Source organism: Lagenorhynchus albirostris, chromosome X, assembly GCF_949774975.1.
Source record: "Lagenorhynchus albirostris chromosome X, mLagAlb1.1, whole genome shotgun sequence".
Classification (NCBI taxonomy): Eukaryota; Metazoa; Chordata; class Mammalia; order Artiodactyla; family Delphinidae; genus Lagenorhynchus; species Lagenorhynchus albirostris.
Window position 1 is genome coordinate 18449705 of NC_083116.1, and position 24291 is coordinate 18473995.

General features: G+C 37.7%; 1 protein-coding gene across 6 annotated transcripts in view; it reads right to left on the reverse strand.

Annotated features, from left to right (window-relative positions):
• Positions 1-24291, reverse strand: part of STK26 (serine/threonine kinase 26) — a 63964-nt gene that overhangs the window by 13550 nt on the left and 26123 nt on the right. For 5 of the 6 annotated variants that reach the window (XM_060137071.1, XM_060137075.1, XM_060137074.1 and 2 more), the window contains one exon: positions 5104-5334. The exons of the other annotated variant lie outside the window; for it this stretch is intronic. In XM_060137071.1, the coding sequence (XP_059993054.1) occupies positions 5104-5334 (231 nt within the window). The remainder of the gene's footprint in view (positions 1-5103; positions 5335-24291) is intronic. 6 annotated transcript variants of the gene reach the window in all.

A 24291-nucleotide genomic window follows, 5' to 3' on the forward strand; every position in this document is an offset into this window, starting at 1 on the left:
CAAGAGAAGCCACCACAATGAGAAGCCCGCGCACTGCAACGAAGAGTAGCCCCCGCTCGCCGCAACTAGAGAAAGCCCACACGCAGTAAGACCCAACACAGCCAAAAATAAATAAATAAATAAAATAAAGCCCTGCATCAACATGGGTGGTCACTTAGGGGTTAAGAAATGGCTCTCTGTTCCAAAATTCAGAACGCCTAAAGAGTAAGTACTTCAAGAAATAGTTACAGATGTAGAAAACAAAGTTATGGTTACCAGGGGGTAAGGGGGGAGGAGGGATAAATTGGGAGATTGGGATTGACATACACACACTACTATATATAAAATAGATTACTAATAAGGATCTACTGTATAGCACAGGGAACTCTACTCAATACTCTGTAATGGCCTATATGGGAAAAGAATCTTAAGAAGAGTGGATATATGTATATGTATAACTGATTCATTTTGCTGTACACCTGAAACTAACATAACATTATAAATCAACTATACTCCAATAAAAATTTGAAAAAAGAGTTAAGTACTTCAGAGTTATACTGTTTACTGGGGAGAAGTTGGAGCCTAGTTTTAACAAATCACTGGTGTCTGGAGTATCAACTCCATCACCCCATGGGGCCTTTGAATTTGCCACTAAAGCAGACACTTGGCTATAGGGGGGAGAAATGCTACTGTGGAACTTGGAATTCATTTGCTCATAGAAAAAACGTTTAAAAAAACATTTAAAATACCCATTATATATATTTATGAGATAATTATTGAACATAGATCAAGTACATGTTGAATTAAGTAGGTTGGTCTATGAAGCAGATAGCCAATCATAACACTGACCACATAAACCAGCATGTGTAAGTAAAATAAGCCAGTCACCAAAGGGCAAATGTTGTATGATTCCACTTATATGAAGAGTCTACGGTAGGGAAACTCATAGAGACAGAAAGTAGAATGGTGGTTACCAAGGACTACGGTGAGGAGAGAATGGGGAGTTATATAGTTTAATGGGTACAGAGTTTCAGTTGAGGAAGATGAAAAAGTTCTGGAGATGAATGCTAGTGATGGTTGCAAAATCACATGAGTGCATGAAATGCCACAGAACTATACATTTAAAATGGTTAAAATGGTAACTTTCGTGATATATATTATACCACAATAAGAAAAGAAACAGAATGTGAAATCTTATATAACTGCAAGGAATAGTAGAGATCATCTTGCCAGATACTTTACCACCTTGGAATCGTTTTCTTCCAGTCTAGAATGCCTTGTCTATACCCCACCCTCACATCCCAAACCCTATCAAAATCATACTCAAGACCCACTTTAAATGCTATTCCCCACGTTTTGGGTTATTGCACTTGAGGTATCTACCCACAGATAAGTGGGAGATATGAGACAAGTTAGATATACCTATCTGGGGCTAAGGAGAGAGGCTGAAACCAGAGACATGAATTTAGAAATTGTCAGAATAAAGTAGATGAGACCGACCAGGGCAAATATGCAGAATGAGAGGAGTGCACAGAGTAGTGACGGAAAAATAAATATCTGCTGAATTGAATCTAATATGGGGCTTCTTAGAGGTGTATTATAGGAAGTTTAAAGCTATTCTTATTTTGAGAGAAAAAACCACTGTACAAGGAGGAAATATTTCCCTCTCCAATTTCCTTCAAGTTTTATAAGAAAACTATGATTTTTAAAAATTAAAGAATATTCCAGAAATATTCCAGAAACATTCGCCATACTTCGGAAATAAGCACACACAAAAGTCTCAGGAAAAATAATGAGAAGGAAACAAAACTGTACAGACTCTATTCTGGAATATTTTACTTCAATCATTCAATTCTTTTTTTTTAAATAAATATCAGTCGTTGTGGTATGTGGAGGGGGGCATATTTCCTTAACATAAACAGAAATCTAAAAGCAATTTTCAGCAGCAAATAAAGGCATGATTCAAGTTCTATTCAATGCCTGAGTGAGCTTCATTTTAAGATTTACATCGAACTAGAAAAATATTTAAAGATTATAAAAGATTCTTCCAATGTTATGAGATCAGAAGGGAAGGGTTTGCTTATTTTAGCACTCGTCATAAAGACTAACTTTGTCTGTCAAGAAAATCTGCAGTGAAGTAAAATTAAAGGAAAATATTGTGGTCATACTGATGTGTCTGTCTGGTTTTTACTCTTGTTTTTAAAAACGAAGTTATACAGTGAGCTCAGTCAAAATGAATACCTAGTACATTTCTGCATGTCTCAAGGAAAGTGCTACAACTACATACAGTTGCAGAGAGCATATAATTTTCTCTCAAGTGCAATAAATTTTCCTCCAGCTAACAGTGAGGGTCTTGGTTATGTCCTGTGTTAGGACAACCTGAGAAGAACCTGTATCCTACTTTACTCAATTAACTTGACTCACAAAATCTCCCGTGTCATCTGAAACGGAAGGATGGGCCACAACAAGAACATAAGTCGATTGATGATGCAGTTCTCCGATGGTACTTAGAGGATGTAGCCTTGATTTCACTGACTGAACTAAACAGAACCCTGTTATATTTGATGTGATTTTAGTTTAAAACAATTTAAGCCTGTGAAGTCACACTATGGTTTAATATAAATGGAAAATAAACAAGTGGTCAATTTAAGAAAGTAATTTAAATAAATGGTATTAAAGAGTTATAAAATCGTATTTCTTTTTCTCTGTGCATATATATGTATATCCATATAGAGATAATATGTGTGTGTACAGATAATCTAGATACAAATGTAATCAGTAGCAGCCATCTGTGAATTTCTACAATTTTATCATGAAGTAACATGTTCTTCAAAGTAGGCTTTCTCATCATGTATTTTAATTAATGACGGGTAAACGAGATAAAAATAATGCAGTTTAATTCTGTAAGAAGACATCTTGGATAACAGTTTTGTATCACTAACTGGCCTGAGAACATTCAACAATCAAGATTTGGAGAAAACAAACTATCAGTTGGATTTATTAAAAGAGTAAGTATTTTTTGGGTGACCAGTACATGTACACTATGAGGAAAATTTTTTTAAATGTGAAATCTTAGGAATAAATAATAAAAACAGAGTTATAATTCATTTTCCATGTGAGTACTGAATATGAATAAAGAAAGGTTGTAAGCAAACAATAAAACTCAATACCATGTCAGTACCCATTTTCAATATAATATACAATAGCGCATTTTAAATAGGGCTTCTTTAATATAAGTCAGTCACCAAAACTAGCTTATCTGATACAGGTGCCTAAAAATAGCAAGTGTTCAGATTTGCTCTAGAGTGGGTCTGGAATTACAAGGATTCAATCCAGAAAGAGTAAACCAGAATAAGCAAAACACACATACACATCACCACCACCAACAACAAATTCCCTGGGCTGCCTACAACCCCGCCTGCTATGGAAATTAGAAGGGAGACTTAAAACCACTGAGATTGAATGACCACCCCCATAGGATTCCTAAAAAGGAATCTGACCCACTAAATAAGCTTTTTAGGAAAGAATATAAAAGCAAAGTGAACCACAAAGAATCAAGTAATTAGGTATACAGTAAAATAGAGTAATGGCTAACACTTAAAAGTATATTGTATAGGAGCTACCAGCAGTATCACCTCCTCTTGGAAGCCTTTCCTTCATACCATCATGGAAAAAAAGGGTAGAGGTGACCATTTTCTTATTTATGCCTCATCTGTACCTTGTACACATTCAATCACAAAATCTACACTATTTTAGTGCAATATGAGACTGTGAGCTCTTTAATGGCAGGAGTTGTTCACTTTTACATCTCCATAACCTAGTACAGTGTGTGACACATAGTGACTGTTTGGCTATTTAATGATTCATTCTACTATGCATTAATGCCACAGTCACCTAATTCACGTACTATTAGAATAAATTAGGCTCTATGGGGAACTCCCTGGCAGTTCAGTGGTTAGGACTCTGTGCTTCTCCTGCAGGGGGCCTGGGTTCAATCTTGCAAGTCGTGCAGCGCAGCCAAAAAAAAAAAAAAGGTTAGGCTCTGTAAAAAGCCAGGGAAATCGATGAATTTCTATATCAGTATTAACTAATATAGATAGTTTATCCTAGGGTATATTTGATCAGCAGAACATAAAAAGACAGCATCAATTTTTGTGCAGGCCAACAGCCTGATGGGTTATAAACACACCCTTTTGGCCTAGAGATAGATGGACAAACAAACAAACAAACAAACAAACAAAAAAAACCTTCCCCCTTGTAAGCTCTGAAAATCAAAGATCTAACTAATACTGCCCTCCTTTAAAAAATATCAATATGGGGATACATTTTTTAAATTTTAAGATAATTTAAACTCTAAGCTAGATTTTTCTAATTATGTATTGTTTTATATTTCAATAGACACAAATCCTGACTCTATAAATATGGAACCCAAGAACTCGGGTTTTAGTCACCAAAGAGTTTTCTGTGATGCAGTAATAACTCCATCTGCTGGAACTTCAGGTGTCTGCTAATTCCATAATCCTAGAAACTAAAAATCCAACTTTTTTTTTGGTGGGGGGGAAAAGATATTAATCTATTTAATTCCATTTCAACAAATATTTATCATGTACTTAAGATGTGCCATGCTCTGTGCTAAGGGATGTGAAAACCAAGACGGGTTGAACTAAACTCCCTGCTGTCAAGAAGCTTACAACCTAGAGGGAGAGAGAGATGTGTAAATAACCACCATAACTCAATGGAATAGTGACATGCTTACATATGCCATCCATTCTGAGGTTGAGACAGACTGGACCGTTGAGAATAATGTGTTAAAAGCCCAGGGAGAAAGCTCTTTCCAGGCAAAGGATACGTCTCAAGGCTCAGCTGCCTTTCTGTTCCTCCATCAACCCAAAAGTTCAGGTGTGGAAAAATGTTGCAGCTGAGTACTGGGATGCATTCAGGATACAGCTGCTAAATCTAAAACCAGCCTATTTTGGCACTACAAATGGAGCTGAGTTCTGTCTGGAGGCCAAAGGCTGTCAAATCCTAATTTAAGACATTGCCTTTCGAAAAACAGAGTTAAAAAAAAAGAAATACTTATAATGAAAATACCTTATGACTTAAATAATCCAGCGTACACATTACCTTTAAATATGATCCATAGTATTTTGTTACATATGAGCTGTCACACTGACTCAAAACAGTTATTTCTTGCTGAATGTCTTCAATTTCATCTTCGGCTTCCTCAAGGTCTATGATTTTAATAGCAACCACTTGCTGGGTACGGTTATCAATACCTTTGAACACTTCTCCAAAGGAGCCTTTTCCAATGCGTTCTAATTTTGTGAACAGTTCTTCTGGATCGGCTATATTATTCTAAGGGGGGGCGGGGAGAGAAAGAAAGGAAAGAGCACAAACATTTTGCATCAAGTTTTTAAATGAAGGAAAATAAATCACATAAGACAATACCACATTTAAAAAAAAAAAGCATACAAACTCCCTTGACTCTCCGCACGTGCTTTGTTAGAACAACTGTATCCCAAATGGCCAACTAGTCCATATTCTATTGGATCACCCACACTAAGTGGGCTTAGCTGATCCTGCTAAGGATCACAATCTCCTATAGCAAATGTCTCTGGTGCACACCAAAGGGCCAGACTCTTTAGAATAAAGCAGCTGAATATACACAATTTGCACATTAATGCAATGGTAGTGATAATGAGAGAATACCTAATCTAAGCTCTAGGTAGGTGAGTTGTTAAAATTCTTACATTCCACCAGCAAAATGTTACCTTTTAAATCTCTCTCTCCAACTTGGACATCCTAATCACTGCACCTATACTTCTAAACCACCATATAAACAACACAGAGCACAAAAGATGCAAGAATCTACGAGTCTTTTTTTTCTTCTTTACTTGGGATCCTATCTGTATGTAATGGTCTCATCAATGGCTGAAATAAGATTCTATGCTTTTATCATGATTGCAAGTACTCATAAGGAAATGGTAATATGTTGAACTTTCACAACACATCTCACAGTAGGAATCCAGAATAAATCAATATTTTGCTACAACAAAATCTGAATCAAGCATAAGGTTTTAGGTTAACAGATGTATAGGCATGACTTAGATTTATAAATTCACTGCCCTTTCCTGATTCAGAAATATCCTTTATCTAACAGTGTACAATTCTGAATTCAAATTTTACTCCCACAAGATAACCTTTGACCTTACTTAAACTCATATTCCTGAATATATACTACTGATCAAGTAGAAAAAAAGATTTCCAAACCTCACAGAAATGGCAAGTTATTAATTTATTATTTTTTATTTATTTTTTCATGGGAAGGTGTTTTATTTTAAATATAGCAGTGTATACATGTCAATCTAACTTATACTTAAGTGCTATATTAGTCCAGACCTAAAACCTTACTTTGAGTTCCTTCAAAATATAGAAGGATGCTATATAGTTCTGATGAACTGTTTATATTTAATTTGTTAATTGGACCTAGATTATCTGTTCATTTATTACAGTTGAACCTGGTCATCAATTTCAGGGGACAAATTATTGAGATAGCATGTTCCCTTATATCTTCTTTTATTAGACAAATAGATCATTAAAGTTTATTATTTTTCTGTCAAGTTTGTTGCACCATCATCACCAAATAGACCCAGTAAACTGCCTGCTTTTGAGTAACTTAAAAACTTATGACTGATTTTAAAGAATTTCGCCAATTTTTCTTTTTTCAACCAACCTAAATGACAGTTCGCACATGACCTGCTAAATGTATAAGCTTCCCCATTCTCCTTGATTGGATTTTTTCCTATTTCTAAAAGACACTTTCCAGGTATGCCATAGTCTCTTTGATATGGCAAGCTACTTGTTTTATCCCCACCCACCTCTAGTATTCACATGGGACAAATACATCTTCAGCTGCCCATATGAGCTTTTAAAAATAGTTTAGGCTTCGTAGGTTGCAAATGTTTCTTTAATGCTAACATTTTGTTATAATACCTTCTCCAAAACTTGCGTACCATCGTTATTGATTTACTTGGTGCTTAATTTCTTACCAAGACATTGTATAATAGCTAACCCACAAGTTACCTCTTCCTACTTTTGGTGATGGTTCTTGTCTTTCTAGTACCTTGCGGCAAAAATACTCACCAAATAGCTCAGTGATAGGTTCACCACCCTGTAACTTCCTAAATTCAATGAATTTGGAAAAATAAAAAGAGCAAATCTTTCAGTTTTTCTGACGTAACTACAAAATAATCTAAAAGTTATAAATATACCATTGATTAAAAAGTAGACAGTACTGAATATGTACTTTCCGATAACACATTCTGGACTAGGAGGTATATTAACTCTATGATGAGATTTTTTGTTGTTGTTGGAAGAAACAAAGATTAAATCCTAATCTTCTTAATTCGCGTTTTAAAAGGATTTGACTGAAACAATCAACCTTAGGGAGAACACAGCTGTTCTTGATTTCTATAATAAATGGGTTCCTGAAAGTATGTAAATCAAAGATTTAAAAATCAAGTCACATTTTGAATTTTAAACATGCTCTGAAGTGAATCCTAACTCATCAATAAATATAATTTAAGATTTTCAATCAAGGAATACCAAGTTGGAAAAAGAGAAAGATCTCTCATTTACACAACATTTGCACTTCCCAATCTTTTATTTTGGGACTAAAACTTCTCATGCAAAACCCCAATTTTCAGAGTGGAGGGAACCTTGAAAACAAGTTTTCATTCATATAACCTCATCTCCCTGACTTCCTGAATCTGGGGTAGATAATACCTAAGTTCTAACTCCCCATTCACCACGTCGCCAGCTTCTTAAACCAAAGTAAGACATATTTCCTTTTGGTTTTTCACGCAAGGGCAAAAGTCAAGTAAATAAATGGTAAACACTCCAAGCAATGCAATTTAAAAATCACCTTTATAAAGATGCTGGCTTGCCCAATCATTCATATTCACTCTTCTTTAGAGCCTCTAAGAAAATCAAGTCAGCTCCCTCTCAACACAAATCAAATAGTCTCTTAAGAATATTAAAATTTCTAAATCTTTCTATCTCTATTGCAAAATTAGTTTACTTCTATATCTGTGTTTGCATTGCCTTCTTAAAGCCATAGCCCAGGAAGGAGCTCTAAGTTCTGCAGCAGCAAAAAGGATGAATGGCTAAATTAATGTCACATTGATTTACAACTAATGGTAGATGACTTATACATGTTGCACAAAAATGCATCTGTGAAAATGAAAACCTCAGAGATCCATCTCAGGACATTCTCATTATTCCTTGACCTTCATCACCTGTCCTTCCTTAGCTTGGATTTGGACTCTTCAGCTATAGGTAGATTGTTACAAATTTAAGTCTTAGACAGTACCATCGTCACTAAAACAGCAAAGATAACAACAACATTTTAGTATGGAAATACTCTGAGGAAGTCCAAAGGGGAAAAATGTAGGATGATCATCTTACTTGTCTCCTGTGGAAAGTCAGGGGCAGATGGGAGGGAGATCAAGATGGCAGAGTAGGAGGATGCTGAGCTCACCTCCTTCCACAAACACATCAAAATATATCTTACATATGAAGCAACTCCTGCTGAAAACAACCTGGAGCCTGACATAAAGGCTCTTCTACAACCAAGGCTATAAAGAAAGAGTTGCACAGAGTTGGGCAGGAAGGGAGGAAAAGCGATCTGGTTGGGACAAGTGCCCAAGGAGGGGACACACAAGAGGCAGGGGATATCACAGCCTCAAGGATCCTCTGTGGGTAGTGATGGGTTCAAGCCACATGTTGGGCCTGACTCTGGGAAGACGAGTCCCCTTAGCTGGTTTGAAAACCAGTGGGACTTACCAGAGGGCTGTAAGAAACTGACACTCCACTCATGAAGAGCATGCACACACTTGCTTACTCCCAGGGAACAAGGCGGAGGAAACAGACTGAAAACTACCTGGAGCTCTGGCTGGTTTCCCGCAACTGCCACAGCCTGCTCCCCAGCCTGCACCGGGTGCCCACTACAGCCTCTCTTGCTCTGGTGCAGCTCTCCACTGCCACAAAGGCTGCTGCTGCCAAGGAGAGTGTTCACACTTAGAGAGAACGGAGCTGCCTCGGACCCAACCCTGCCTCTGAACAAGGGGAAGGCAGCCATTACCAGCATGTACACGAGGAAGCAGCAGATTGAAAATTGCCTGGGGCTCGGACTAACTTGCTGGGACTGTCCCAGCACTTACCCTGGCCTGTCCCACAGGCCCCCTCTAGTACCTGTTGCTCCAGTGCTGCTCTCCACTGTGGCAGAGGTGCCATTGCCAGGGGGGTGGTGCACACACTTAGAGGGAAAGGAACCAGCTCGGACCTGACCTTCAGGGCTTCTGCTCCAGTACCTTGGGCACCAACTCTGCCCCCAGTGAGGCGGTGACGGCCGCTGAGCATAGAAGAAGCCCTGGCTCTGGCTCTAGCCCTTCCATCTCCAGCACCACCTGCTACCAAGCTGATAGCTGCCAGCACACCCTGGGGGAAGATGTGACTCTTGCTCACGTCAGATCTGGCTCTCCTACCATAGCCACTGGGCACATGTAGACTGTATAGGGATGCTCCCACAGAAGCGTCAGATAGGTAACTCTATCACCTAACTTCATAGAGACAGAGAAAGTTAAACAAAATGAGAAGACAGAAGAATATGTTTCAAATGAAAGAACAAGAAAAAAAACCTGAAAAAAATCCTAATGAAAGAGAGATAATTAATTTACCAGATAAAGAGTTCAAAGCTTTAGTAATAAGAATACTAGCTGAACTTGGGGAAAGAATAGATGAACACAGTGAGAATTTTAGCAAGTAACTAGAAAGTATAAAAACAAACCAGTCAGAACTGAAGAATACAATAACCGAAATGAAAAATACACTAGAGGGAAGTAATAGAAGATTAGGTGATACAGAAGAATGCCTAAGTGATCTGGAAGATAAAAGAATGTAAATCATGCAATCAGAAGAGCAAAAATAAAAATGCATTTTTGAAAATGAGGATAGTTTAAGGGGCTTATGAGACAACATCAAACATACTAACATTTGCACTGTAGGGGTCCCAGAAGGAGAAGAGAGAGATAGAAAGGGGTAGAAATGTAGTTGATGAAATTATGGATGAAAAATTCCCGAAGCTGAAGAAGGAAATAGATTTCCAGGTACAGGAAACACAGAGAGTCCTAAACAAGATGAACCCCAGGAGAACCAGACCAAGAAATATCAGACTTAAAATGGTTAAAGTTAAAGATAAAGAGAGAATTCTAAAGTCAGCAAGAGAAAAATAAAGAGTCACATACAACGGAACCCCCAAAAGGCTATCAGCTGATTTTTCTGCAGAAATTTTGCAGGCCATAAGGGAGTAGCATGATATATTTAAAGTGCTGAAAGGGAAAAACCTACAACCTAGGATACACTACCAAGCAAGGCTATCATTCAGAATTGAAGGAGAGATAAAAAACTACTCAGACAACCAAAAACTAAAAGAGTTCATCAATAGTAAACTGACCTTAGATGAAGTGTTAAAGGGTTTTCTTTAAATGGAAAAGAAAAGGCTACAAGAAGTAAGAGTTTATAGGAAAGGAAAAATCCCACTAGTAAAGGAAAACATATAGTAAAGGTTGTAGACCAATCACGTAAGTAAACTAGTATGGTTTGTGAACACCTAGAGGGGTGGGATAGGGAGGGTGGGAGGGAGGGAGATGCAAGAGGGAAGAGATATGGGAACATATGTATATGTATAACTGATTCACTTTGTTATAAAGCAGAAACTAACAACAACAACAAAAAAGAAATGAACTATCAAGCCATGAAAAGACATAGAGGAACCTTAAATGCACATTACTAAGTGAAAGAAGCCAATCTGAAAAAGCTACATACTATATGATTCCAACTATATGACATTCTGCAAAAAGACAAGCTGTGAAGACAGTAACATGATCAGTGTTTGCCAGAAGTTAGGTGGGAGGGAGGGATGAATAGCTGGAGCACAGAGGACTTTTAGGGCAGCTGAACTATTCCACATGATACTACAATGGTAGATACAAGTCATACATTTGTCAAAACCCATAGAATGTACAATACCAAAGGTGAACCCTAATGGAAACTGTGGACTTTGGGTACTAATGATATATCACTGTAGATTCATCAATTAACAAATGTACCCCTTTGGGGCAGGATGTTGATAACGGGGGGAGATACTGTGCACATGTGGGCATGGGGGTATAGGAGAACGCTCTGTACTTTCTGTTCAATTTTGCTGTGAACGTACAATTGCTCTAAAAAGAAGTTTATTAATTTAAAAAAAAGACAAAAATTGTAAAATCAAGTACAATGATACAAAGGTAAGAGACAAACACAAAGATGTAACATATGTCATCAAAAACACACAATGTGGGGGAGAGGAGTAAAAAATGTAGATCTTTAAAATGTGGTTGAACTTAAATGACTACCAGTTTAAAACAAGTAGATATAGTTATAGGCCAACATATAGGAAACTGATGGTAAGCACAAATCAAAAGCCAACCATAGATTTAAAAAAAACGAAAAAGAAAGGAACACACACATACCTGTTGTAGATTTAAGAAAATCTACAAACCACAAGGGAAGAAAGGAACACACACAAGGGAAGAAAGGGAAGGAAGGAACACACACAAGGGAAGAAAGGGAAGAAAGGAACACACACATACCTGTTGTAGATTTAAGAAAATCTACAAACCACAAGGGAAGAAGAAGAAGAAATGAACAAAGAAGTACAAAAACAACCAGAAAACAAGTAATAAAATGGCAATAAATAGATACCTATCAATACTTACCTTAAATGTCAATGGACTAAATGCGCCAATCAAGAGACATAGGGTACCTACTGTATAGCACAGGGAACTCTTCTCAATACTCTCTAAAGACCTATATGGGGAAAGAATCTAAAAAAGAGTGGATCTATGTTTATGTATAACTGATCCACTTTGCTGTACAGCAGAAACTAACACAACACTGTAAATCAACTATACTCCAATAAAAGTAAAACAAAACAAAACAAAAGACATAGGGTGGTTGATTGGATAAAATAACAAGACCCATATATATGCTGTACAAGACACTCACTTCAGAGCTAAAGACACATAGACTGAAAGTGAGAGGCTAGACAAAGATATTTTATCCAAATGGAAATGACAAGAAAGCAGGGGTAGCAATACTCATATCAGACAAAAAGACTTTAAAACAAAGGCTACAACAAAAGACACAAAAAGGATGATAAATGGATCAATACAAGAGGAGGATATTAAATTCATTAACATGTATGTACCCAATACAGGAGAACGTAAATATGTAAGGCAAATATTAACAGACTTAAAGGGAGAAATTGACAATAATACAATGATAGTAGGGAACTTTTAATACCCATCTTACATCAATGGACAGACAACCAAGACAAAAAATCAACAAGGTAACAATGGTCTTAAATGACACAATAGACAAGTTGGACTTAATAGATATCGACTTACATGACATTCCATCCCAAAAGAGCAAAATACACATCCTTTTCAAGTGCACATGAAACATTCTCCAGGATAGATCACATGCTAGGCCACAAAACAAGTTTCTCAACAAATTTAAGAGACTAGAAATTAGATTAAGCATTTTTTCCAACCACAATGGTATGAAACTAGGAATCAATTACAAAAGAAAAATGGGGAAAACACAAACAAGTGGAGACTAAACAATATGCTACTAAAAGACCAATGGGTCAAAGAAGAAATCAAAGTGGAAATCATAAAATACCTCAAGACAAATGAAAGTGGAAACACAACTTTCAAAAATCTATGGGAAGCAGGGGAGACATTCAAGATGGCAGAAGAGTAAGACGTGGAGATCACTTTCCTCCCCACAAATACAACAGAAATACAACTACATGTGGAACAACTCCTACAAAACACCTACTGAATGCTGGCAGAAGACCTTAGACTTCCCAAAAGCCAAGAAACTCCCCACGTACCTGGGTAGGGCAAAAGAAAAAAGAAAAAACAGAGACAAAAGAATAGAGACAGGACCTGCACCTCTGGGAGGCAGCTGTGAAGGAGGAAAAGTTTCCACACACCAGGAAGCCCCTTACTGGCGGAGATGGGGGGTGGTGGGGTGGAAGTCTCAAAGACAAGGAGGAGAATGCAGGAACAGGGGTGCAAAGGGCAAAGTGGAGAGATTCCTGCACAGAGTATCAGTGCCAACCAGCACTCACCAGCCTGAGAGGCTTGTCTGCTCAACCACCAAGATGGGTGGGGGTTGGGACCTGAGGCTCCAGCTTCTTCAGAGGTCAGATCCCAGGGAGAGGACTGGGGTTGGCTGCATGAACACAGCCTGAAGGGGGCTAGTGTGCCACAGCTAGCCGGGAGGGAGTTGGGGGAAAAGTCTGGACCTGCCTAAGAGGCAACAGACCATTGTTTTGGGGTGCGTGAGGAGAGGGGATTGAGAGCACCGCCTCAACAGGCTCCAGAGAGGGGCACAAGCTGCAGCTATCAGCGCAGACCCCAGAGACGGGCATGAAATGCTAAGGCTGCTGCTGCCGCCACCAAAAAGCCTGTGTGCGAGCACAGGTCACTATCCACTCCTCCCCTCCTGGGAGCCTGTGCAGCCCGCCACTGTCAGGGTCCTGTGATCCAGGGACAACTTCCCCGGGGAATAAACGGCACGCCTCAGGTTGTTGCAACATCATGCTGGCCTCTGCCGCTGCAGGCTCGCCCCACATTCCGTACCCCATCTTCCCCCCAGGCTGAGTGAGCCAGAGCGCCCTAATCAACTGCTACTTTAACCCCATTCTGTCTGGGCAGGGAACAGACGCCCTCAGGCGACCTACATGCAGAGGCGGGGCCAATCCAAAGCGGAACCCCAGGAGCTGTGCGAACAAAGAAGAGAAAGGGAAATCTCTCCCAGCAGCCTCAGGAGCAGCAGATTAAATCTACACATTCAACTTGATGTACCCTGCATCTGTGGAATACCTGAATAGACAAAGAATCAACCCAAATTTGAGGCAGTGGACGTTGGGAGCAATGATATATACATACGTTTTTTCCTTTTTCTCTTTCTGTGACTATGAGTATGTTTCCTTGTGTGATTTTCTCTGTATAGCTTTGCTTTTACCATTTGTTCTAGGGTTATGTCTGTCTGTTTTTTATGTTTGTTTGGTTGTTTTTTTCTTTTTCTAATTACTTTTTACTATTTTTTATTTTTAAAAACTATATTTTTTAAGAAACTTTATTTTGTTTTTCTTTTTCTCTTTCTTTTTTTCTCCCTTTTCTTCTGAGCCGTGCGGCTGACAGGGTCTTGGTGCTCTGGCTGGGTGTCAGGCCTGTCCCTCTGAGGTGGGAGAGCCAACTTCAGGACATTGGACCACCAGAGACGTCACAGCTCCACGTAATATCAAACGGTGAAAGTTCTCCCAGAGATCTCCATCTCAATGCTAAGACCCAGCTCCACTCAACAACCAGCAAGGTACAGTACTGGACACCCTAGGCAAAACAACTAGCAAGACAGGAACACAACCCCACCCATTAGCAGAGAGGCTGCCTAAGATAATAATAAGGTCACAGACACCCCAAAACACACCACTGGACGCTGTCCGGCCCACCAGAAAGACAAGATCCAACCTCATCCACCAGAACACAGGTACTAGTCCCCTCCACCACAAAGCCTACACAAGCCACTGAACCAACCTTAGACACTGGGGTCAGACACCAAAAAGAATGGAAAGTACGAACCTGCAGCCTGCAGAAAGGAGACCCCAAACACAATAAGTTAAGCAAAATGAGAAGACAGAGAAACACACAACAGATGAAGGAGCAAGGTAAAAACCCACCAGACCAAACAAATGAAGAGGAAATAGGCAGCCTACCTGAAAAAGAATTCAGAGTGATGATACTAAAAACGATACAAAAGCTTGTAAATAGAATGGAGAAAATAAAAGAAACGTTTAACAAGGACCTGGAAGAATGAAAGAGCAAACAAACAATGATGAACAACACAATAGATGAAATTAAAAATTCTCTAGAAGGAATCAACAGCAGAATAACTGAGGGAGAAGAACGGCTAAGTGACCTGGAAGATAAAATAGTGGAAATAACTACTGCAGAGCAGAATAAAGAAAAACAAATGAAAAGAATTGAGGACAGTCTCAGAGACCTCTGGGACAACATTAAACATACCAACATTCGAATTATAGGGGTCCCAGAAGAAAAAGAAAGGGACTGAGAAAATATTTGAAGAGATTAGAGTTGAAAACTTCCCTAATATGGGAAAGGAAATACTTAATCAAGTCCAGGAAGTGCAGAGAGTCCCATACAGGAAAAATCCAAGGAGAAACACACCAAGACACATATTAATCAAACTATCAAAAATTAAATACAAAGAAAAAATATTGAAAGCAGCAAGGGAAAACCAATGAATAACATACAAGGGAATACCCAAAAGCTTAACAGCTGATCTTTCAGCAGAAACTCTGCAAGCCAGAAGGTACTGGTAGGACATATATAAAGTGATAAAAGGGAAAAACCTACAACCAAGATTACTCTAACTAGCAAGGATCTCATTCAGATTCGACAGAGAAATTTAAAGCTTTACAGACAAGCAAACGCTAAGAGAATTCAGCACCACCAAACCAGCTGTACAACAAATACTAAAGGACTTTCTCTAGGTAAGAAACACAAGAGAAGGAAAAGATCTACAATAAGAAACCCAAAACAATTAAGAAAATGGTAATAAGAACATACACATCAATAATTACCTGAAATGTAAATGGATTAAATGCTCCAACCAAAAGACACAGACTGGCTGAATGGATACAAAAACAAGACCCGTATATATGCTGTCTACAAGAGACCCACTTCAGACCTAGGGACACATACAGACTGAAAGTGAGGGGATGGAAAAAGATATTCCATGCAAGTGGACATCAAAAGAAAGCTGGAGTAGCAATTCTCATATCAGACAAAATAGACTTTAAAATAAAGACTACTACAAGAGACAAAGAAGGACACTACATAATGATCAAGGGATCAATCCAAGAAGAAGATTTAACAATTGTAAATATTTATGTACCCAACACAGGAGCACCTCAATACATAAGGCAAATGCTAACAGCCATAAAAGGGGAAGTCGACAGTAACACACTCATAGTAGGGGACTTTTAACACCTCACTTTCACCAATGGACAGATCATCCAAAATGAAAATAAATAAGGAAACACAAGCTTTAAATGATACACTAAACAACATGGACTTAATTGATATTTATAGGAATTCTATCCAAAAGCAACAGAATACACTTTCTTCTCAAGTGCTCATGGAACATTCTCCAGGATAGATCATATCTTGGGTAACAAATCAAGCCTTGGTAATTTGAGGAAAATTGAAATCGTATCAAGTATCTTTTCTGACCACAATGCTATGGTCAATCAAAGGAAAAATTCTGAAAAAATACACACACAAGGAGAAAAAATAATAAACTACCAAGTAAACAAGATATCACTGAAGAAATCAGAGGAAATCAAAAAATACATAGAAACAAATGACCATGGAAACACGATGACCCAAAACCTATGGGATGCAGCAAAAGCAGTTCTAAGAGAGAAGTTTATAGCAATACAATCCTACCTCAAGAAGCAAGAAACATCGCAAATAAACAACCTAACCTTACCTAAAGGAATTAGGAAAAGGAGAACCCAAAAAACCCAAAGGTAGCAGAAGGAAACAAATCATAAAGAGCAGATCAGAAAGAAATGAAGGAAATGATAGCAAAGATCAATAAAACTAAAAGCTGGTTCTTTGAGAAGATGAACAAAATTGATAAACCATTAGCCAGACTCATCAAGGAAAAAAGGGAGAAGACTCCAATCAACAGAATAAGAAATGAAAACGGAGAAGTAACAACTAACACTGCAGAAATACAAAGGATCATGAGAGATTACTACAAGCTACTATATGCCTATAAATTGGACAACCTGGAAGAAATGGACAAATTCTTAGAAAATCACAACCTTCTGAGACTGAACAAGGAAAAAAGAGAAAATATAAACAGACCAGTCACAAGCACTGAAATTGAGACTGTGATTAAAAATTTTCCAACAAACAGAAGCCCAGGGCCAGATGGCTTGACAGACGAATTCTATCAAACATTTAGAGAAGAGCTAACACCCATCCTTCTCAAACTCTTCCACAATATAGCAGAGGGAGGAACATTCCCAAACTCATTCAACGAGGCCACCATCACTATGATACCAAACCAGACAAAGATGTCACAAAGAAAGAAAACTACAGGCCAATATCACTGAACATAGATACAAACATCCTCAACAAAATACTAGCAAGCAGAATCCAACAGCACATTAAAAGGATCATACACTATGATCAAGTGGGGTTTATCCCAGGAATGCAAGGATTCTTCAATATACGCAAATCAATCAACATGATGCACCATATTAACAACTTGAAGGATAAAAACAATATGATCATCTCAATTTTGACAAAATTCAACACCCATTTATGATTTAAAAAAACCCTCCAGAAAGTAGGCATAGAGGAAACTTTCTTCAACATAATAAAGGTCATACATGACAAACCCACAGCAAACATCATCCTCAATGGTGAAAAGCTGAAACCATTTCCACTAAGATCAGGAATAAGACAAGGTTGCCCACTCTCACCACTTTTATTCAACATAGTTTTGGAAGATTTAGCCACAGCAATCAGAGAAGGAAAAGAAATAAAAGGAACCCAAATCGGAAAAGAAGAAGTAAAGCTGTCACTGTTTGCAGATGACATGATACTATACATAGAGAATCCTAAACATGCTACAAGAAAACTACTAGAGCTAGTCAATGAATTTGGTTAAGTAGCAGGATAGAAAATTAATGCACAGAAATCTCTTGCATTCCTATACACTAATGATGAAAAATCTGAAAGAGAAATTAAGGAAACACTCCCATATATCATGACAACAAAAAGAATAAAATACCTAGGAATAAACCTAACTAAGGAGACAAAGGACCTGTATGCAGAAAACTATAAGACACTGATGAAAGAAATTGAAGATGATACAAACAGATGGAGAGATATACCATATCCTTGGATTGGAAGAATCAACATTGTGAAAATGAGTCTACTACCCAAAGCAATCTACAGATTCAATGCAATCTCTATCAAACTACCACTGGCATTTTTCACAGAACTAGAACAAAAAATTTCACAATTTGTATGGAAACACAAAAGACCCTGAATAGCCAAAGCAATCTTGAGAAAGAAAAACGGAACTGGAGGAATCAGGTTCCCTGACTTCAGACTATACTACAAAGCTACAGTAATCAAGACAGTATGGTACTGCCACAAAAACAGAATTATAGATCAATGGAACAGGATAGAAAGCCCAGAGATAAATGCACACCCATATGGTCACCTTATCTTTGATAAAGGAGGCAAGAATATACAATGGAGAAAAGACAGCCTCTTCAATAAGTGGTGCTCGGAGAACTGGACAGCTACATGTAAACGAATGAAATTAGAACACTTCCTAACACCATACACAAAAATAAACTAAAGACCTAAATGTAAGGCCCGACATCATCAAACTCTTAGAGGAAAACATAGGCAGAACACTCTATGACATGAATCGCAGCAAGATCTTTTATACTCACCTCCTAGAGAAATGAAAATAAAAAGAAAAATAAACAAGTGGGACCTAATGAAACTTCAAAGCTTTTGCACAGCAAAGGAAACCACAAACAAGACGAAAAGACAAACTTCAGAATGGGAGAAAATATTTGCAAAGAAGCAACTGACAAAGGATTAATCTCCAAAACATACAAGCAACTCATGCAGCTCAATATCAAAAAAACAAACAACCCAATCCAAAAATGGGCAGAAGACCTAAATAGACATTTCTCCAAAGAAGATATACAGATTGCCAACAAACACATGAAAGAATGCTCAACATCATTAATCATTAGAGAAATGCAAATCAAAACTACAATGAAATATCATCTCACACAGGTCAGAATGGCCATCATCCAAAAATCTACAAACAATAAATGCTGGAGAGGGTGTAGAGAAAAGGGAGTCCTCTTGCACTTTTGGTGGGAGTGTAAATTGATACAGCCACTAAGGAGAACAGTATGGAGGTTCCTTCAAGAACTACAAATAGAACTACCATACGCCCAGCAATCCCACTACTAGACATACACCCTGAGAAAACCATAATTCAAAAAGAGTCATGTACCAAAATGTTCATTGCAGCTCTATTTACAATAGCCAGGTCATGGAAGCAACCTAAGTGTCCAATGACAGATGAATGGATAAAGAAGATGTGGCACATATATACAATGGATTATTACTCAGACATAAAAAGAAATGAAATTGAGTTATTTGTAGTGAGGTGGATGGACCTAGAGTGTGTTGTACAGAGTGAAGTAGCTGAGAAAGAGAAAAACAAATTCTGTATGCTAACACATATATATGGAATCTAAAAAAAAAAAAGGTTCTGAAGATCCTAGGGGCAGGACAGGAATAAAGACGCAGACCTAGAGAATGGACTTGAGGACACGGGGAGGGGGAAGGGTAAGCTGGGACAAAGTGAGAGAGTGGCATGGACATATATACACTACCAAATGTAAAATAGACAGATAGTGGCAAGCAGCCACATAGCACAGGGAGGTCAGCTCAGTGCTTTGTGACCACCTAGAGGGGTGGGATAGGGAGGGTGGGAGGGAGATGCAAGAGGGAGGAGAATGGGGATGTATGTATATGTATAGCTAATTCACTTTGTTATAATGCAGAAACTAACACACCATTGTAAAGCAATTATACTCCAATAAAGATGTTTAAAAAAATCTATCGGAAGCAGCAAATGCAGTTCTAAGAAGCAAGTTTATAGTGACAAAAGCCTTCCTCAAGAAAAAAAAATCTCCTACAGCCTAACCTACAATCTAAAGGAATAGAAATAGAACAAACAAAGCTGAACGTCAGCAGAAAAAAGGAAATAATAAAGATCATAGAAAAAATAAATAAAATAGAGCCTAAGTAACAATAGAAAAAAATAAATGAAACTAAGACTTGCTGTTTTGACAAGATAAACAAAGTGATAAACCTCTACTAAGAGGAAAAGAGGACCACAATAAAACAAAATACAAAATGAAAGAGAAGAAATTACAAGTGATACCACAGAGGTACAACAAATCATAAGAGAGTACTACCAACAGTTATATGCCGATAAATTGGATATCTAGAAGAAATGTACAAATTTCTAGAAACATGCAACCTGCAAAGGCTGAATTAAGAAGAAACGGAGAATTTACAGACTGATCACTACTAGTGCAACTGAATTTGTAATAAGAAAAACTCCCAGCAAACAAAAATTCAGGATTGGATGCCTTCATAGGGTAATTCTACTAAACATATAAGGAAGAGCTAATACCTATCCTTCTTAAACTATTCCAAAAAACTGAAGAGGATGGAACACTCCCAAATTCGTTCTGCAAGGTCACCACTACTGTGATACCAAAACCATACAGAAACACTATAAGAAAAGTTTAGGACAATATCGTTGATAAATACAGATTCAAAAATCCTCAACAAAATATTAGCAAACCAAATACAACACTTAAAATGATAATACACCATGATCAAGTGGGATTTATTCCAGGGATGCAAGATTGGTTCAATATTTGCAAATCAATCACTGTAATATATCACACTAACAATAGTAAGGATAAAGATCAAATGATCATCTCAATAGATGCAGAAAAAGCTTTTGACAAAGTTCAACATCCATTCATGATAAATACTCTCATCAAAGTTGGTACAGAGGGAACACACATCAACATAATAAAGGTAATTTATGACATACCCACAGGTAAAATCATACTCAATGGTAAAAATCTGAACATCTTTCCTCCAAAATCAGGAACAAGACTAGGATGCCCACTCTCACCACTTATTTTTTTAACGTCACATGGCCATATGTTTTTTTAAAAACATTTATTTTATTCACTTCTTTTTTTTTTTTTTTTTTGGCTGTGTGGGGTCTTCGTTGTAGCACGCAGGCTTCTCTCCAGTTGTGGCATGCGGGTTTTCTCTCTCTATTTGTGGTGTGTGGGCTCTGTAATTGTGGTGTGTAGGCTCCAGAGCTCATGGACTCTGTAGTGTGCAGGCACACGGGCTCTCTCATTGAGGTGCACCAGCTCAGAAGTTGTGGCACACAGGCTTAATTGCCCCGTGGCATTTGGGATCTTAGTTCCCCAGCCAGGGATTGAACCCACATCCCCTGCATTGGAAGGCAGATTCTTTACCACTGGACCACCAGGGAAGTCCCTCTCACCACTTCTAACATAGTATTGGAAGTCCTAGCCACAGCAATCAGATAAGAAAAAGAAATAAAAGGCATCTAAGTTGGAAGGAAAGAAGTAAAAACTGTTACTACAATATTTGCAGATGACATGAGACTTTATGTAGAAAACCCTAAAGTCTCCACCAAAAAAATAAATAAATAACATAGTTAAGTTACAGGATACAAAATTGTATACAGAAATCTGTTGCTTTCTATACACTACTAATGAACTATCAAAAAAAGAAATTAAAGAAGCGATACCACTTAAAACTGTATCAAAAAGAATAAAACACCTAGTAATAAATTTAACCTAGGAGGTGAAACTCCTATACTCTGAAAACTATAAAACATTGATAAAGGAAACTGAAGATGATACAAAGAAATGGAAAGATATCCTGTGTCATGCACTGGAAGAATTGCTATTGTTAAAATGTCTATATTACCCAAAGCAATCTATAGATTTAATGCAGTCCCTATCAAAATATCCATGACTTTTTTTTTATAGAACTAGAACAAATCCTAAAATTTATATGGAACCACAAAAGACCCTGAGTAGCCAAAACAATCTTGATAAAAAAGAGCAAAGGTGGGCTTCCCTGGTGGCGCAGTGGTTGAGAGTCCGCCTGCCAATGCAGGGGACATGGGTTCGTGCCCCGGGCCGGGAGGATCCCACATGCCACGGAGCGGCTGGGCCCGTGAGCCATGGCCACTGAGCCTGTGTGTCTGGAGCCTGTACTCCGCAATGGGAGAGGCCACAACAGTGAGAGGCCCACGTACCGCAAAAAAAAAAAAAAAAAAAAAAGAGCAAAGGTGGAGTATCATGCTCCCTGACTTCAGACTGTACTACAAGTCTACAGTAATCAAAACAGTATGGTACTGGAATGAAAACAGACACACAAGTCAATGGAACAGAATAGAGGGCCCAGAAATAAACCCACACATTTATGGTCAATTTGACAAAGGAGACAAAAATATACAATGAGGAAAAGATAGTCTCTTCAATAAGTGGTGCTGGAAAATTGGACAGCTACATGTAAAAGAATGAAATTAGAAAATTTTTCTCACACCACATACAAAAATAAACTCGAAAGGGATTAAATACTTAAATGTAAGACTGGAAACTATAAAACTCCCAGAAGAAAACAAACATAGCAGATCACTCTTTGACATAAGTCATAGTATTTTTTTTAGATCTGTCTCATCAGGCAAAGGCAATAAAAGCAAAAATAAACAAATGGGATGTAATTAAATTTAAAAGCTTTAGCACAGCAAAGGAAACCACTGATAAAAAGAACAGGCAATCTACTGAGTGGGAGAAAATATTTGTAAATGATATAACTGATAAGGGGTTAATATCCAAAATATATAAATAGCTCATCAACTCAATATCAAAAAAACAAACAACCTGATTTAAAAATGGGGAAAGGACCTGAATATACATTTTTCCAAAGAAGACATACAGATGGCCAACAGGCGTATGAAAAGATGCTCAACACCACTAATCATCTGGGAAATGCGAATCAAAGCCACAATGAGATATTACCTCACACCTGTCAATATGGCTATCATCAAAAAGACCACAAATAACAAATGTTGGCGAGGATGTTAAGAAAATGGAACCCTTGTACACTGTTGGTGGGAATGTAAATTGGTGCAACCACTATGGCAAACAGTTTGGAGGTTCTTCAAAAAACTAAAAATAGAACTACCATATGATCCAGCAATCCCACTCCTGGGTATATATCTGAAGATAACAAAAACATTAATTGAAAAAGATATATGTACCCCAACGTTCAGAGAAGCATTCTTTAAAATAGTCAAAATATGGAAACAACCCAAGTGTCCATCAATAGATGAATGGATAAAGAAGATGTGGTATATGTATCCAATGGAATATTACTCAGCCATCAAAAAGAATGAAGTTTTGCCATTAGCAACAACATGGATAGACCTGGAAATGGATGGACTTAGTGAAATAAGTCAGAGAAAGATGAACAGCATATGTTATCACTTATATGTGAAATCTAAAATCTAAAACAAATAAATATATATAACAAAACAGAAATAGACTCACAGATATAGAGAATAAACTAGTGGTTACCAGTGGTGAGAGGGGCTAGGGAGGGGCAAGATAAGGGTAGGGGATTAAGAGGTACAAACTACTATGTATAAGCAACAAGGATATATTGTATAGTTCAGGGAATTATAGCCATTATTTTGTAATAACTTTAAATGAAGTATAGTCTATAAAAATACTGAATCACTATGTTGTACACCTGAAACTATTATAATATTATAAATCAACTATAATTTTAAAAAAAGAAAAGAAAAGGAAAGTCAGGGGCAGATGGAAGAAGGCTTCTTGTATACTTAAATCACAGAATTAGAGGGCTGGAAGAACTCTCTTAAAGGCTTTCTAAGTACTCTCCAGTCCTGGCTACACATTAGAATCACCAGTACATCTTTTAAAATGCAGATACATAGGCCTCATTCCAAAACTACTGATTCAGAATCTCTGACACTAGGGCCCATGAATCAGTATTTGTTTAAAAAAGTACTCCAAACTATTTTTTATCTAGTCATTTTGGCACCAGTCTTAAAATCAGCATTTAGGAACCACTGAGCAGATAGATCTGAAATTTGAATCCTTCATTATAGGGAACTCATTATCCCTATTTTTCCCAGGCAAGCATGTGGCTCTCTTCTAACTCTGCACACTAAAAGTGGACATCTTGGAGATTAAAATAAAACCAAGAGGACTTTGGTATTTACATATACATACCTATATTTTAAAAATTAAGTCCTGCTATACTCATTCTAAGGACACCTCGAATAAAACTGTAAATGTAACATTTACCCAAACTCATGCAACATATCCCATACTCCTTATGTATGTATTCTTGAATAATTTTTACCCAATACAGTCTATGTAATAATAGGGTA